We start from the raw sequence: 14,187 nt of genomic DNA, 5'->3' as shown, positions 1-14,187 counted from the left end.
AAAATCATCATTTCTGAGCAAACATTTTCAATTGATTCACCAAAAAAAAAAAAAAAAAAAAAAAAAAACAAAAAATTAAAAAAAGAAAAAGAAAAAGAAAAAGAAAGAAAGAAAGAAAATAAAAGAAAACTATAGATAAACCTCCAACAATACTTTCACATATTGAAATTGAGCATCAAAGATATCTGGGTTAGTCTTTTTGTTGTAAATTGTGCAAGAAACTTAACAAAAAATACGCTTTCATTTATTGAATTATTTTCTTTTCCAATAACTTATCATGTCAGTGGGAGCTTTAAATTATTAAATACACATTGTTGGTTGTTTGTGTTGTTTGCAATGTGCAATTTTTTGAGTTTCATATTCAGTGGTGTCATCCCCTAATTTTATTTATTATTCAAACGTAAATAATTTTAAAGAATGAATTTGTCTGGCTCTCTTCGGGTTACACTTGGTTTGAAATGTATTTCATGTTGCTTTATTACATTTTGTTTGTTTTTTTATGATGTTTATTTTGAGATCGAATAAAGAATGTTGATCCTGACATTCAGGAGCAAGGATTGATAGATTTACAAAAGCTAATGGATCAAAAAGATTTTCATCTTAATGGATATGAGGAATCTATTGTTTGTAGTTGCATTATATGATTTTTCTTTTGTGATTTAAGCAATTTTTTGTTACGAAGACTCTTGCGGTTGTTGAAAGAGGTCAGCAAGCAAGTACCGTTCAATCTGTATCTTTCAACTGGTATTTTTATTATATATGCTTTATGTTTTTAATACGATTGGTTTGTATGCATATTTTCCACTATTTGAACGATTATTTGACTTTAGTTTGGGGCGGCTTGTTGCTCTTGGATTGCAAGATGAAGTACTCAAACAGGTCATGGAAAGCTATTTAAATGCTTTAAATGCAGTAACACCAGAAAGACGTCCAATAGGCGCAGCGGCTCTTAAAATTGTTATTGATCAAAGTCATCAACATTCCACGAAAATAATTGTAAACACTTTGTTTAAACCTTTAATCGCACAATTAAAGCAAGAGCAAACGGAAATATATTGTTTGGATTTGCTTGCAGATTTTTCAAGAAGATTTGGAGGCAATTTAGGAAATGCTCAAGATGTTCTTGTGAAAGAACTTTTAGCATGTTTGGAAAGCTCTTCACAAAATACTAAAAAGAAGGCGCTTCAAGCAATATTTGCACTAGCGCCGCATCTTCACACCCATTTGCTCAAAAGTGTTATTGAACAGAATACAGAAGCTATCAAAGCATCTGACAAGAATCATCTACCGTTAATTAAAATAAAACTTATTGCCAACATTACGTTTGAAAAAAATTATTTTTATTTTATAACATTGTTAATTTCGATTAAATTGTTACATACGTGTTTTTTTCCCCCCCCAAAATGCACATGTACACATATTTTTTTTTTTGAAAAAAATCTGTTTCAAACGATCCTATTTTCCGAAATATGCAAAAACAACGCAACATTTATTTCTACAGGACAAGCGCAGGCGCAATTGTCGAGCCGTTTGTGTCGCGGCTTGTAGAGACGTTTGTGACAGTCATTCCGAGCTTGGGGGAAGGGCAGCAATCAGAAGAAGTGCGACTCCACTGCTTAGAGGCGCTGAATGCGATTTTGCACATCATCGGGAAGAGAAAAAGATTCACTGGAATTGGAGCGAATAAAGTTGAGGACGGAAGCGCGTCGGCGAAGGAGAATGAGAAAACAAACGAGGAGAACAGGAAAAAATGGGTGGAAGGAATATTATCAGTGGTTGTTATGTCGCTTTCTTTTGATCCTGTTTATGGAGAAGAAGAAGATGATGAGGAAGAGGAAGAAGAAGAGGAAGAAGAAGAAATAAATGACAATGATCTCATAGAAAAGCAGCTGAGAGGCAGCAATTCTGAAGAAGATCTGTCAAAAATGGACATTGAAGAAGAAAAAGATGCGACAGAAGCAGACACAGATGGAGAAGAAGAAGGTGATGCTGGTTCAGCTGGCTTGACTTCACAGAGTGAAGAAGAAGAGGAAGAAGAAGAGGAGGAGAAAGAAGAGGAAGAGGAAGGAGAGGATGAGGAAATTGTGTATGAAGAAGAGGAAGAAGACGAAGATCCAGACGATATTTCGTGGAGGATCAGAAGAGAAGCGCTGAATGCGATTGAAATCATAGTGAATGAAGAAATTGTCAGCCTTCACAGAATTTACAGAGAAATCTTCGGCAGGCTGATGAAGCGGATCAAAGAGCACACAGACGAGACGCTGCAGCAGCTGCTGAAGGTGTTTCTGCTGATCATCAGCCAGACAGAAGAATACTCAACGAACCCTCGCACTGACTGGTATGAAACTGATTGAGGGGAAAAAAATAAATTATTTAAAGAAGAAGAAGAAGAAGAAGAAGAAGAAGAAGAGATTGCTTTTAACTTTACACTTTTATTTTTTCCGGAATGTTGTTTGATGATTTATTTTTGCGAATTTTTCCCTTTTTAACTTGTTTATTGCTCATTTTTGTTTTAATGATTCTATTTATTTTAACTTGCTAACGTAAATTTCTTTCTCCTTTTCTATCATTCCATTGATATATTGCAAAATCTTTCCTTCTGCTTAGCACGCCCCTTCTCCAAGAACAGCTACTTCCTCTGATTGATGCCCTTGTTTCGAGGCTCCGCTGTCCAAATGCCGAAACCCGTGCGTTTATTCTACGTGTCTTATGCGCACTGAACTTTGCAATCAAAAAATGGAGTGCCGGCAAATACAAAAATAAAAGCAAAAACCAAAAAAATAAAAATAAAAATAAAAATAAAGGAAAGAAGTTTAATGCCTGCGGACTCCCCACAGCCGTTCTGAAGAAACTTGTGTTTGAATGTCGCTATCCGTTTGCATTCGGCAGCGAAGAAACGATCAACCCGCAGCTGAGCACAGCCGCGTTTGATCTGATTTCTGCGCTTTTGCAGAGCCATTCTCCAAAGAAGATCGAAAGAGTATCATTCGGCATCGTTTTGATGATCCGCTATGCGGTTGGCCACACCGACGGGACGATACAGGCGAAAGGGCTGAAGCTGGCGGGTGATCTTGTCATCGCAGCGACTTCTGGAGCTGCCTCTTTCTCTACAGAGGAAGAGAGCCTGCTGAAGCTGAGCAGCGGAACTGGCTTGGGAAAGGAGTACCATCCGAACCGTGTGATGCAGCACGCACAAGAGCTGCTGGGGATGTGCATGGACATCTTCACGAAGGCTGTGCTGGCTGAGCAGCAGGTGAAGCAAAGCGCGCTTCTGTCATTGGGAATTATCCTCTCCCGCTGCTTCGCGTTTTTGCCCGAGCGGACGCAAATCGTCCCGTCGGTCATCAAAACCATCGCCGACCGGATGTCCACAGAGACGCTGAGAAACCAGGCAGCCAATGCTGCTTCACAGGTGTTTGCGAACAGAGACATTTCAGAATGGATTAGCGCAAACAACTCGAAGGAGCTGACAGCGTCGCTGGACAACCTCTGCAGCGAGCTGTGTTCTTGTGTGCGGAGAAGGCACAACCCGCAGCTTGCGTTGACTGCACTCAACAGCATCTTTCTCTTGTTTTCTGTCCCGTCTGTTGCGCAGATCCTGTCTAATAAATCACTCACAGATGTCTTTGAGTCGCTCTCTCCTCTTCTTTGTGACTCAAACCTCCGCTTTTCTCCGTCTGTAGCATCCACACTGGCGGTCATCTTGTCCTCTCTCCCTTCTTCTCTCCCTCTTTTCTTGTCACTTGGCCAGATGCATCTCGACGCGATGATGTTCAATTCGCATTTCCCGTCGGGTGAGTCTGATTCTGTTGCCAAGCTCCGCCTGGCGATTGTGCGGGCCGGGCAGCTTCAGGCAGAAAAGGAGAAAGGAGTCGAAGAAGGCGAGAAAAGAAAAGCAGAGCTGCTTGATAAGCAGATTGAAGAAGTGCTGTTTGTGGCTCAGCCTCAACCAATCGACATCGAATGCTGGAAGACTGCTGCGAATGTGCTGGCGAGGCTTGTTGTGAGAGAGAAAAAAGAGAAGCAAAAAGAGCTATTTGCAAAGCTTCTTGGGTGGCTGGACGAGCAGAGCGAAGATATTCCTTCTGTTCTCAAAGAAGACGGCGGGTCGCCTGTCCCTCTGTTAGCGCTGTCTCCGTCTGCAGCTGGCGCTGCAATGAACATGCTGAGAAGACAGAGGAGCATGGCATCTCCTCCGAGTTATTCAGGCAGTGAACACAATGGCTCAGGAAAGCATCCAATGACAGAGAATGTGAGCTCTTCACCTTCTCCTTCTCCTTCGCCTGCATCTTCATCGAGTGCGTTTGGGTCTCCAATAACATTCACAATTCTGCCTCGCGCTGTGTTTTCTCTGCTATTTTTTGCAGCTATTGGACAAGAAAAGGATATTTCCAAGCAGATTCCTGGGCTAATTCACAAAATTGAAGAGGTGATGACTCAGAAGAGAGACGAAGAAAACACATCTGGAGGAGCTGTTGATATCTCTTTGATGGCAGCGTCGTGTTTGGGGTCGATTGCAGTTGGAGCACCTGCAAACTTTGTGACACAGCTGCTGGAACGAGCAGGGGAGAAGGGAGACCAGCAGATGCTGTATTTGATGGTTGTCAGTGAGTTTCTCGTGAAAATGGGCGAAGACCGAACATTTGCATGTGACATTGAGGAAGAAATGGACTTGGAGGTATCGTTTGACAATGCAGACAAGACCCGAATGGAGGACGACGCGAACGAAAGTGCGCCATCTCCATCTGACTCTCGTGCTGCAATGGACGGTGTGTCTGCCCATTTGGAGCAGTTCTTCACGCTGCTTTCGGGTGTCCTCTCATCAGACGTGCAGTCTGTTCGCGATGCTGCCATCACATCCATTGCACGTCTGTGCGCCTCTTCGCCTGAGATTATCATGCCGCGCCTCGCCAGACTGATTGCGAACACGCCGCTCCGCACGCTCAAAGCGAACGAGCAAGAGAGCGATTCAGGTGACGAAGTGATTGACGTCACAGAGATTGTTGAGACAAAAAAAGAAGGTGGCAGAAGAATGAGAAAATCCCAAACAAAAGCAAGTGCTGATAGAAATTCTACGAAAAAGAGAAATTTCACTGTCAAAATGGATGACAAGCCGAGACGATTGTCATCTGTATTTGACCCAGCCAGTGTCACAGATTTGGGTCCAGAGCCAAAATCAAGCAAGAAATCTGCCCAACACACCGAACAGCAAGCTGCTCCAGTAGCACCACTGACACGTGCTGGTGTTCTGGAAGCCATGCAGCGTGTGATAGCGATGGACATCTCGTCAGTGGTGAACATGACAAACACATCTTCACTTCAGTCTGCGCCAACTCTTCTCTCTTCCTCTTCTTCCTCTGCAGGCACGCTGGCATTCATCCCTTCGCTGAGCTCAACTTCCACCTCGTTTTCTGGAATGCCTGGTCTGACTGGCACTTCCTCCTCAGCTTCGTATGAGCTGCTGTCGATGAGCCCCACCGAGCGCTTTGAGGCGCTGCTGTCTCAGTATTTGGGCTCGTTCCTGCGCCTTCTGCTGGACGAAGATCTGTCTGTGCAAAAGGAAGCAGCTGTGCTGGTGAAGATGATCGTGCTTCATCGTCCACACATTGGCAGATCGATCTTGCGGCCGTATTGTGTGGGCCTTCTTTCTCTTCTTGTGTTCGACCCGTCTCTCAGAAAAGAACAGAAGGTGTTTGGGCAGTCGTTGATTGTCGATGAAGGTTTACCCTCGCGGCTGGCTGGGTACGATGCAGTGGAGATAATTCTGGAGAAGATGAGCCGAGTAATTGATGGGTGGAGCGTGATGCAGCATCTGGTTGAAGGGTTTGACAAGGAGAAAGACGGAGATGTGAAAAAAAGGATGTTCTCGATTGTTGGCGTGATGTGCACGACACATGTGGAAGCAGTGATGGCGAATATGGATGCGATAGTGAAGGCGATGGACGATGTGCTGGAGATGAAGCGGAAGAAGAACGAAGACGAAGACGATGTCAGGACAAGAGCAGAAAGCGACAAGAATGTGCTGCGGCTGGTGATGACGATGGAGCGTGTGGGAAAGATTGCGAATCATCCTGCCTTTGAGAAAGTGATTTCTGCAAAAATGGCACAGCCGGAATGGAGAGAGAAATACGATCTTCTGAAATCGGAAATGAGTGACACTGTGTTTTAGTTGTTATTATTCTTGTTGTTTTGGAGGAGATGAGAGAGGGAGAGTACAAAATTTTTGTGTTTGCATAGAGTGTTATAAATGCATGTTTGCAAATCGGAAGTGGGAGGAAGAGGGAGGGTACAGGAATTCTTTCTCATTTTTTTTACAATTCTTTTTTGTAAACTGTTTTTTATTTGTTCGTTTGTTGATTTTTTTTTCCCTTTTATAACATGTAACTTATTTATGCAATAATTGCGGCAAGACTGAACAATGTTAGTTTGTGAATTGATTGTATTAAATTGTGTAACAATTGTAATTAAAATAATTAAAAACAGTTGGGAAAAAGATGTGACTTGCATTCAAATTCATTTGCACACACTCGAATTCTTCAAAAATTTCTCTTTTCTTTAATTTTCAATTTTCGAATTATGTTCATTCTACAAAATAAATAAATAAAATAATAATAATAATAAAAATACACCCAACAAAATAAAACTTAAAAAAATTAACTTTCTGACGTGACTCTCAAAAACGCTCCACTGCGCATTCAGTTTGACGTTTCTGCTTTGTACAAATCAACCAAAAACCTGCACGTCGCCATCGAAGCAGCTCCCAGCAGCTCCTTCACATTGTTCGGTGTAATCGGCTTCCCTTCCAGTTCTTCTTTAATCTCAGACACCCTCTCAGTCAACTTCACCGTCAAGTTCGTCAGCCCCGTCACCAGCTCCTTCTGACTCTGCGACTTCTTCACAATCGCCGCGGCCTCCTTGTGGAAGGGAGTCATCTCAAACACTGGGCCGACCAAGGGCACCTCGCTGTCGTCGTCGCGATCTTCAGACGCCTCCCTCACAGTCACTTTGCCCGTCTCCATGTCTGCTATCACATCCCACACGCCCAGCGCTTCTACAGCTGAATCACACGTGCCGCATACAACACCTGTGTGTCGTGTTTCATTAGAGTGGCGCCCTTTCTTCCCTTTCGACTTCTTCGAAGACGAGGAAGAAGAAGAGCTTTTCTCGTCTTCATCGTCATCGCCGGCTCCTCCTTCTACATCGTCTGCAGATGTTCTCTTTCGGAATGAAAGGTCTTGCAGTTCAGTGTCGCTGGAACGAAAATGAAAAAAAGTTTAAAATTTTAAAAAATAAGAACAGAACAGAACATTATTGAATAAAACAGAACAAAATTTGTTTAAGTGATTGAATAAGCTTATAAAATCTTGTAGAAGCAAACTGAGCTGTGATAAATGGACGCAGCATTGTCCAGTCTTGTCTGTGAAACACAAACAGAGGAAAAGCTCTGATAAGGTTCAGAAGTTTTCCTAAGTTATCACTTTTAACAAGAACACTTCTCTTTGTCAGCAACGCATGCCAAAGAAGTATACTTTGTACTCCAAACATGTCAGTGACATCTGCATTGTGTGCAATAAATAATAGTAAACATTCTTCATAATTAAAAGCTCTATTTCATACCAGTTAATGGTGTTTTCAAAAGTGATTTTTTCTCTTCGTCAAACGAAGGCGGTGTCACTTCTTGATCTCTGAATGTGATCGTTCCTTCAGATGCCAGGTTAAGAACTCTGAAAAAAAAAGAAAAATATGTGGCTAAATATAGAAATATTCACAATTTCAAACGATTGAAGTATTTTTAGTGGCCTTCCTTTTTCATCCAAATACATTTGTGCAAGCAATTTAACGATTGGGAAATATCTTTCTGGATAGAAATGCTAAATATCAACGAACAAAATTGTTCACCTAATGTCTTTTTAAAATTTCATTTTCAAACCTTACTTCCAACTGTAACAGAAGCAACAGTTGTAAATCTAATCAAGCTCGTATCCATAATGTCCAAAGATTCTGATCCAACATTAAAAGTATATGTGTAGTGCCAAAGTCCAGCATAACGAGAGAAAATCAATGGAGGGTCAATCGTTCCCTGAAACTGTCCACGATTTATTAAAACTTGATTATATTCTGCAGGAAACCCTGGGTACACCCTAAAGTCCAGAATTATGTTTTAAATGATAGCAGAAAGAATGCAATGATGAAAAAAATGAAAAAGTTTTCAGCGCAAAATATAAAAGTAATTGTCCAAAATAAAATAAAATTTCAAAAACGCTCTTTAAAGATATGCAAACCATGATGTAGTAATTGTGTCGTGCTTGTCTTTTTCGATGATGGAAACAAAACTTAGAGCTTCCATTTCAGATTATGTAATAGATCTTATTTATTTCTTGAATTTCATTTTCAAAAAAATGGTCAGGTTTTTTTGAATACAGAATCAGCGTATTTTGTTGTTTTGAAATATTGCTGACGTAAAGATCATGAAAATTCACAAAATAAAATTCGTAAATGGATAATATAACAGAATACAAACACAATTAACATAACCTCAAAATTGTGAATAAAAAAAGTTAAATCTCGTTTTTTTCATTCAACTTTAAATGGACGTCCAACCCCCATCAACTTTTAATAATTGTCCAGTTGTATAAGTTGATGCGTCTGATGCGAAATAAATCAAGGCACCATCAAGTTCTCCATCACGACCATGTCTTTTCATTGGTACACGGTTTTCTATAAACTTTCTATATTCACTTTCTTCAAGTGCATCCTCGGTCATTTCCGAAGGAAAGCAGCCTGGACCAATTGCATTAACTGTTATATTATATTTGGCCCATTCCGCAGCAAGAGCTCTTGTCATCAAATGAATTCCTCCTTTTGATGTAGCATACGCAGACATATGCTGCACTTCTGGGTGGATTGCTACTGAACTATGAATGGAACCAGTGTTGATGATTTTTCCATATTTCTGTTCAATCATGTATTTTGCGACTGCTCTCGCAACATAAAACGTACCATTTACATTTGTGTCAATAACAGCTTTCCAATCTTCAGTTTTTGTTGATTCTGCAGGAACATCTTTTATGATTCCAGCATTATTCACAAGAATATCAATACGACCAAATGCATCGTGAGCCTGCTTCACTGCTGCATCCACTTGCTCTGGATTAGATACATCGCATTGAATAGCAATTGCACGTCCACCCATTTTTTCGAGATCTACCACCACTTTATCCAATTTCTCTTCTCTACGTGCAAAAAGTGCAACAGCAGCTCCTTGTCTGACCAATGCATGAGCAAACTGAACTCCTAGTCCGGATGATGCACCCGTAACAATTGCAAATTTGCCTTTCAGATCGAAAAGAGATTTATTCTCTGACATGTGATAAATATCTCACATCCTAATCTTTTTTCTTTACTAAGTTAAAAATACTTTAGTAAGTTCATCAAAGTGTAGACATTCAAACGCTTATGAGTTAGCATATATATAATTACTCCTCTTTTAAAAAATTTTTTTAATCAACACTTATGTTTTTAAACTTTGAGTATTTTTATTTTCTAATTTTTTTATTTTGTATTTTGAGTTACTGACAAAATGCCAAACAAAACAAAAAAAAAAAAAAAAAAAAAAAAAAAAAAAAAAAAAAAAGCATATTCTTTCTTGTTCATACTAATCATATCAGTTTTTGTCATTTGGCTGAAAGTTTTCTTTCTTTCTTTTTTTAAAAAAAAAAAATGATAAAGAAAATTTCACTTAAAAAAAAATTCGAAAATTAAAACACATTTCCTTCCTAAAAAAAACTTTATTTCTGAATATTTTTTTTTTAAACTGTCAGTGAATGTTTTTTTAATTATTTCACTTAATATCCAAATTAACTTATTCAACTCTTTTTCTTCGATAACAAACTCAACTTTGACACTATTTTGCTTTTGAAAAATGAACAGTTTCTTTTAAAAAAAGTGATAATTTCTTCAAAAACAAATATTATTTGTGCATTTTAATTAAACTTGCTTTATATGTGAAAATATTGAGGTTTTTAAAAAAATCTTCTTAAAAGATCAATTATGATCATCAATACCTTAAACTGTTTTTATAAATGATTACAGATAATCAGGTGTGTTAAATAAGATATTTCACATGATTTCAAATTGTTATTTTCAATTATTTTCAATTTTAATGCTTTAAGGTTGAATTGCTTTCGAAAGTTCTTGTTGTTCTTGGGCTCGGACTTGTTGTATTGTATACATTCGTTAATGAATCTAATCCAGAAAGGAAGAACTAGATCAACGCAATGAACCTTTTAGAACCTATACATGTCATTGCATAGCATTTGCGTAAAATTGTTGAAGAATCCAATTCTACGAGAATAATACGGCTTATCTTTTCATTATCAATTCACCTCTTCCCTCTTCTTACTTGTAATCATCGGCAATACACATATTTCTTGAATAATTTTCTCTATTAACAATCGTATTCTTTAAAATACAGATTAAGTTATTACTTCTCGAGTTGTTTTTGATTTCAAAGGTTGGGTCATTTTTAAAAAAATATTGAAACTGTTTCAAAGAGATTGATAGAACAAAAACCTTATTTTATGGTGATAAAAACACAGACGGACAAATGATAGCTGTGAAATGAGTAAAATGGACAAAAATTAAAAAATAGATAAAAGATCAAAATTAACCAAAAAAGAATTAGATAAGTCAAGAACGTTTTGGAGATGTTATGTTTTTCATTAGGGAGTGAATGTGTATGTCATTTCGAGTGACTTGTGCTTGAATGAGATAAATTTGCTTTTGCACATCGACAATTGATTGCTCAACTTCGCACAGCTGGGCCATTAATGGTCTTAGAGCAGAATCAGTTTCTCTGAATTTGATTTTTAAAAAATGTATATATACATTTAATGCACAAAGAAAGAAAGAAAGAAAGAAAGAAAGAAAGAAAGAAAGAAAGAAAGAAAGAAAGAAAGAAAGAAAGAAAGAAAGAAAGAAAGAAAGAATAAGGATTCATTATAATTCACTCAAATAAAAAAAAAAAATATTAAGCAACCTTTTGCTTTGATCGATTGTCGAGACATTTTGAAGATTTTCCTTTCTGGCTTCATCAAATTCACGAGATATCACTATAGCCCAAATCGCATTGTGCAAAATTTGACATTTAAAATTTTATTTTTCATTGAAAAAAAAAATTATCATTACAAACCTTCAAGATCGCTTTGCATATAGTCAACTCTTCCCAGTGGAATGACAGTTTTGACCATTGCTTGGATTCCGTCTCTTATCTGTGCTACTTGCTCGTCTCTTCGTGCTAAGCAATCAAAATTATTAAATATAGAAAATAATATTGGATGAATCAAAATGATAGAGAAAAAGAAAAAGAAAAAGAAAAGAAAAAGAAAAGAAAAGAAAAGAAAAGAAAAGAAAAAGAAAAAGAAAAGAAAAAGAAAAGAAAAATATTGTTTAAGTTTTACAAAATACATGAAAATATGAATTTTAAAGAGATGTACCTGTTTCTTTATCATCTTCCAAGCTATCTCTCTTGTTCTTCCCTTTCATTTTCTCATCCATGTCATCTCCTTCTCCGGCTTTGCCCATCAGTTCTCTTTCGTGTTCTTCAATCTGCCTTGCAAGTGTTGACTTGTTCTTTCCATCTCTTCCTTGCCCTCTCATTTCCATTCCAACTGGAAAATCTCCTTCTCCTCCTGACTCGTTGCCGCTGTCTGCCCCATTCTCATTGCCTGCTGCTCCCATCCTCGCACCGCCTCCGCCTCTCCTCCTTCTGCTTCCTGGAGGAGCCGCCAACGGCGGAGCATAAATGTCCTCAACTTCTGAACTCTCGCTGTCAGATTCCATCATTCCTTATGTTGGAAAAAAATAAAAGAAGAAGAAGATAAACGCAGTTGAAGAAACGATCGTGAATTTGAATAAATGTAACAGAAATGTTACGAAAATTTCAAAATTTTTTCAGTTGAAATTAACATTCATATCGTTTTTTAATAAAATGTGGACAACCATCAATTATTCATCAAAACCAAAACAGAAACAGCAACAAACCGGTTCCCTTCCTCTTGCCTTTGCCTTTCTTTCCCCGTTTATCTTTGTCTCTTCCCCGCTTCCTGCTCTCATTGTTTCCTCTTCCATCTGACTGCTCCGAGTCGCTTCCTTCAGACACTCCCATGTCTTCCTCAAGATTCTTCTGCCTCGGTGGCGGCTTCTTTATTGATGCTGGCCGCGATGACAGTTTTCGCGACGGTGCATGCTCAATCTCAGCATCCTGCCTGCCGCTTGGTGTGGGCGTAGGTGACATCGGCTGATCTCGCGGCTCATCGACACGAGAAGAGCTGTCAACCTCAATCGGCGAAGGTGCACGACGTGGAGGCTGAGTGGGAGATGGCTTCGCTGATCCAGGCTTTGACGCAGACTTTGGATGCATTTTGGGCTGCGGTTGTGGTTGTGGCTGAGATGGTGCTTTTTCTTGCTCATTTGCTTCGCTTTCTGCAGGTGCAGCTGCAGGGGTTGGTGGCTTTTGAGGTTGCTTTGGTCTCGCTCTTTCTTTAGGCTTTGGTGCTGGCGCTGGTGCAGCTGCAGGTTGCTCTTGCTTTTGCTGCTCTTGCTTCGGTTGTTCTTCAGCTGGAGGAGGCTGAGCTGCGGATTTTGGCTGAGCAACAGCTTTTGGTTGAGCTGCTGGCTTTGCTGCTGGTTTTGGTGCTTGCTTTGGTTTCTCTGCTCCAGAAGAATTTATTGCTGCTACAAAACCTGCAGAATTTTTCCCATGCTTTTGTGCAGCTTCCAAAAACATTTTGAGCATCTCGTCTGTTGCTTTCGCTTCTGCTCCAGCAATTACATTTTTTGGATCGCAGGTGCACGTTCTGCCAAGTGCTAACCCTGATATCCCTATGACCTTGTTTAAAAAGGAAATTTTAGCACGTCTATTTGCTGAAGTTGGTTTTTGATCCTTTCTCTAAATATGAAATGTATTTAAATTTTCAATTTTGAATCAAATAATTTTTCTGAAAAATGCAATACCATTGGTTTTCCAGATTCCAATTCTTCGGCGTTGAAAAGACCTTCTGCAAATTGTGTTTTTCGTTGGATTGTCATGATTACATCAAAGATAAATCTGTATGGAGGTCGAGATAAAAGTTGGACTGTAATCTTTGGAGTATCAACAACTTGACTCAATATTCCCACTGCCTCCTCAAAATAGTTTGAATCTTCGGACATGCAATTTCAAATAAAAACTCTCGTTCGAGGAAAAAAGATGAAATTATGAGTAACTACTCTCCCTTTTTTATTTCTAAAAATTTTATGTTTTTTTATTTTCAAATATTTCGCATTAAATCACATGCGTATCATCATAATAAAAAAACGTCACTTCATAAAAGTCATTTTCTATATATATTTTTCATTTTTTCAAATTCACATTAAATTTTGTTTTTTTGATGTTGTATGTTTCAATGAAGTTAAATGTGAATAATTTTGAATACAAAACATTGTTTTCATTTTGATGTCGGAAAGAAACATGAATATTTTTTGAGAATTAATTCATGGGACAAGATCAGCAATGAGTAAGGAAAAAGTTGATTGCGATGTATTTAATTTTTTCTTAAAAGTATTTAAACTATGTTATTTTTTATTTTAAACTAGTTGGAAAAAATGAAGACCCAATCTCTTATCACTTCCGCCTGCAAATGTCGGAAGCAAAAAGATATTGCACTCAATTCAAAAGAATTGAAGCAAGCTTTTAAAATAATAAGTTCTTCATCGAATGAATCTGAAATTGTTTGCTGTTGCTTATATAATAACTTTATAAAAAGTTTTTTGAATCTTAAACTTTCAGAAAAGATTAAACTCGCTCTTTCTTGCAATAAACTCTGAAGTGATGGAAGATAATCTTCGTCTTTCTCAAAGAGAACTTCTTTCGAAGCTTCTTCAATGTTTAGATTCTTCAGATGAAAAATGTAGGATTGTTGCGCTTCAGGGAATTGATAAACTTATTAATAACGAACATTTCAAGGAAGGGTTAAAAGAAAATAATTTTATTTCACAAAGGCTTCCAAAGTTTTGCGAAAGTTGCAATAAAAATTCAAAGGAGACAGCCATTTTACTCAATTTACTTCAACATATCGTTGAATTAGGTGTCAATTTAAATAATTCATCATACACATCATTTCTTCAAAAGGTGGTGGATTCTTCAAA

General features: G+C 38.3%; 4 protein-coding genes across 4 annotated transcripts; 1 reads left to right on the top strand and 3 right to left on the bottom strand.

The window, feature by feature from the left end:
• Window positions 1-417: 417 nt before the first annotated feature.
• Window positions 418-6,433, top strand: MONOS_2774 (putative TATA-binding protein interacting (TIP20); the record flags this gene model as incomplete). The annotated part of the gene is made up of 6 exons (XM_067872722.1): window positions 418-451; window positions 517-623; window positions 683-744; window positions 831-1,322; window positions 1,502-2,338; window positions 2,608-6,433. 6 exons carry the CDS (start codon window positions 418-420, stop codon window positions 6,167-6,169), a joined length of 5,094 nt encoding a protein of 1,697 aa, XP_067730481.1. The 3' UTR covers window positions 6,170-6,433.
• Window positions 6,393-8,357, bottom strand: MONOS_2775 (putative FAM45 family protein). Its single transcript, XM_067872723.1, has 6 exons — window positions 8,283-8,357; window positions 7,931-8,141; window positions 7,780-7,871; window positions 7,618-7,724; window positions 7,379-7,556; window positions 6,393-7,251 (listed from the first exon to the last, which is right to left on the bottom strand). Exons 1-6 carry the CDS (start codon window positions 8,345-8,347, stop codon window positions 6,696-6,698), a joined length of 1,209 nt encoding a protein of 402 aa, XP_067730480.1. The 5' UTR covers window positions 8,348-8,357; the 3' UTR covers window positions 6,393-6,695.
• A 10-nt stretch (window positions 8,358-8,367) lies between these two features.
• MONOS_2776 (putative 3-oxoacyl-[acyl-carrier protein] reductase) lies at window positions 8,368-9,945 on the bottom strand. Its single transcript, XM_067872724.1, has one exon. It carries the CDS (start codon window positions 9,365-9,367, stop codon window positions 8,585-8,587), a length of 783 nt encoding a protein of 260 aa, XP_067730479.1. The 5' UTR covers window positions 9,368-9,945; the 3' UTR covers window positions 8,368-8,584.
• Window positions 9,946-10,551: 606 nt separating this feature from the next.
• On the bottom strand, window positions 10,552-13,266 carry MONOS_2777 (putative TRAF3-interacting protein 1). Its single transcript, XM_067872725.1, has 6 exons — window positions 13,015-13,266; window positions 12,043-12,949; window positions 11,496-11,846; window positions 11,192-11,296; window positions 11,039-11,111; window positions 10,552-10,855 (listed from the first exon to the last, which is right to left on the bottom strand). Exons 1-6 carry the CDS (start codon window positions 13,210-13,212, stop codon window positions 10,690-10,692), a joined length of 1,800 nt encoding a protein of 599 aa, XP_067730478.1. The 5' UTR covers window positions 13,213-13,266; the 3' UTR covers window positions 10,552-10,689.
• Window positions 13,267-14,187: the final 921 nt, after the last annotated feature.

This window comes from Monocercomonoides exilis, assembly GCF_001643675.1.
Source record: "Monocercomonoides exilis strain PA203 chromosome Unknown scaffold14-1859848, whole genome shotgun sequence".
NCBI lineage: Eukaryota > Preaxostyla > Oxymonadida > Polymastigidae > Monocercomonoides > Monocercomonoides exilis.
Note: the sequence above shows the minus strand (reverse complement) of the source record. Positions and strands in the feature narration are given on the sequence as shown.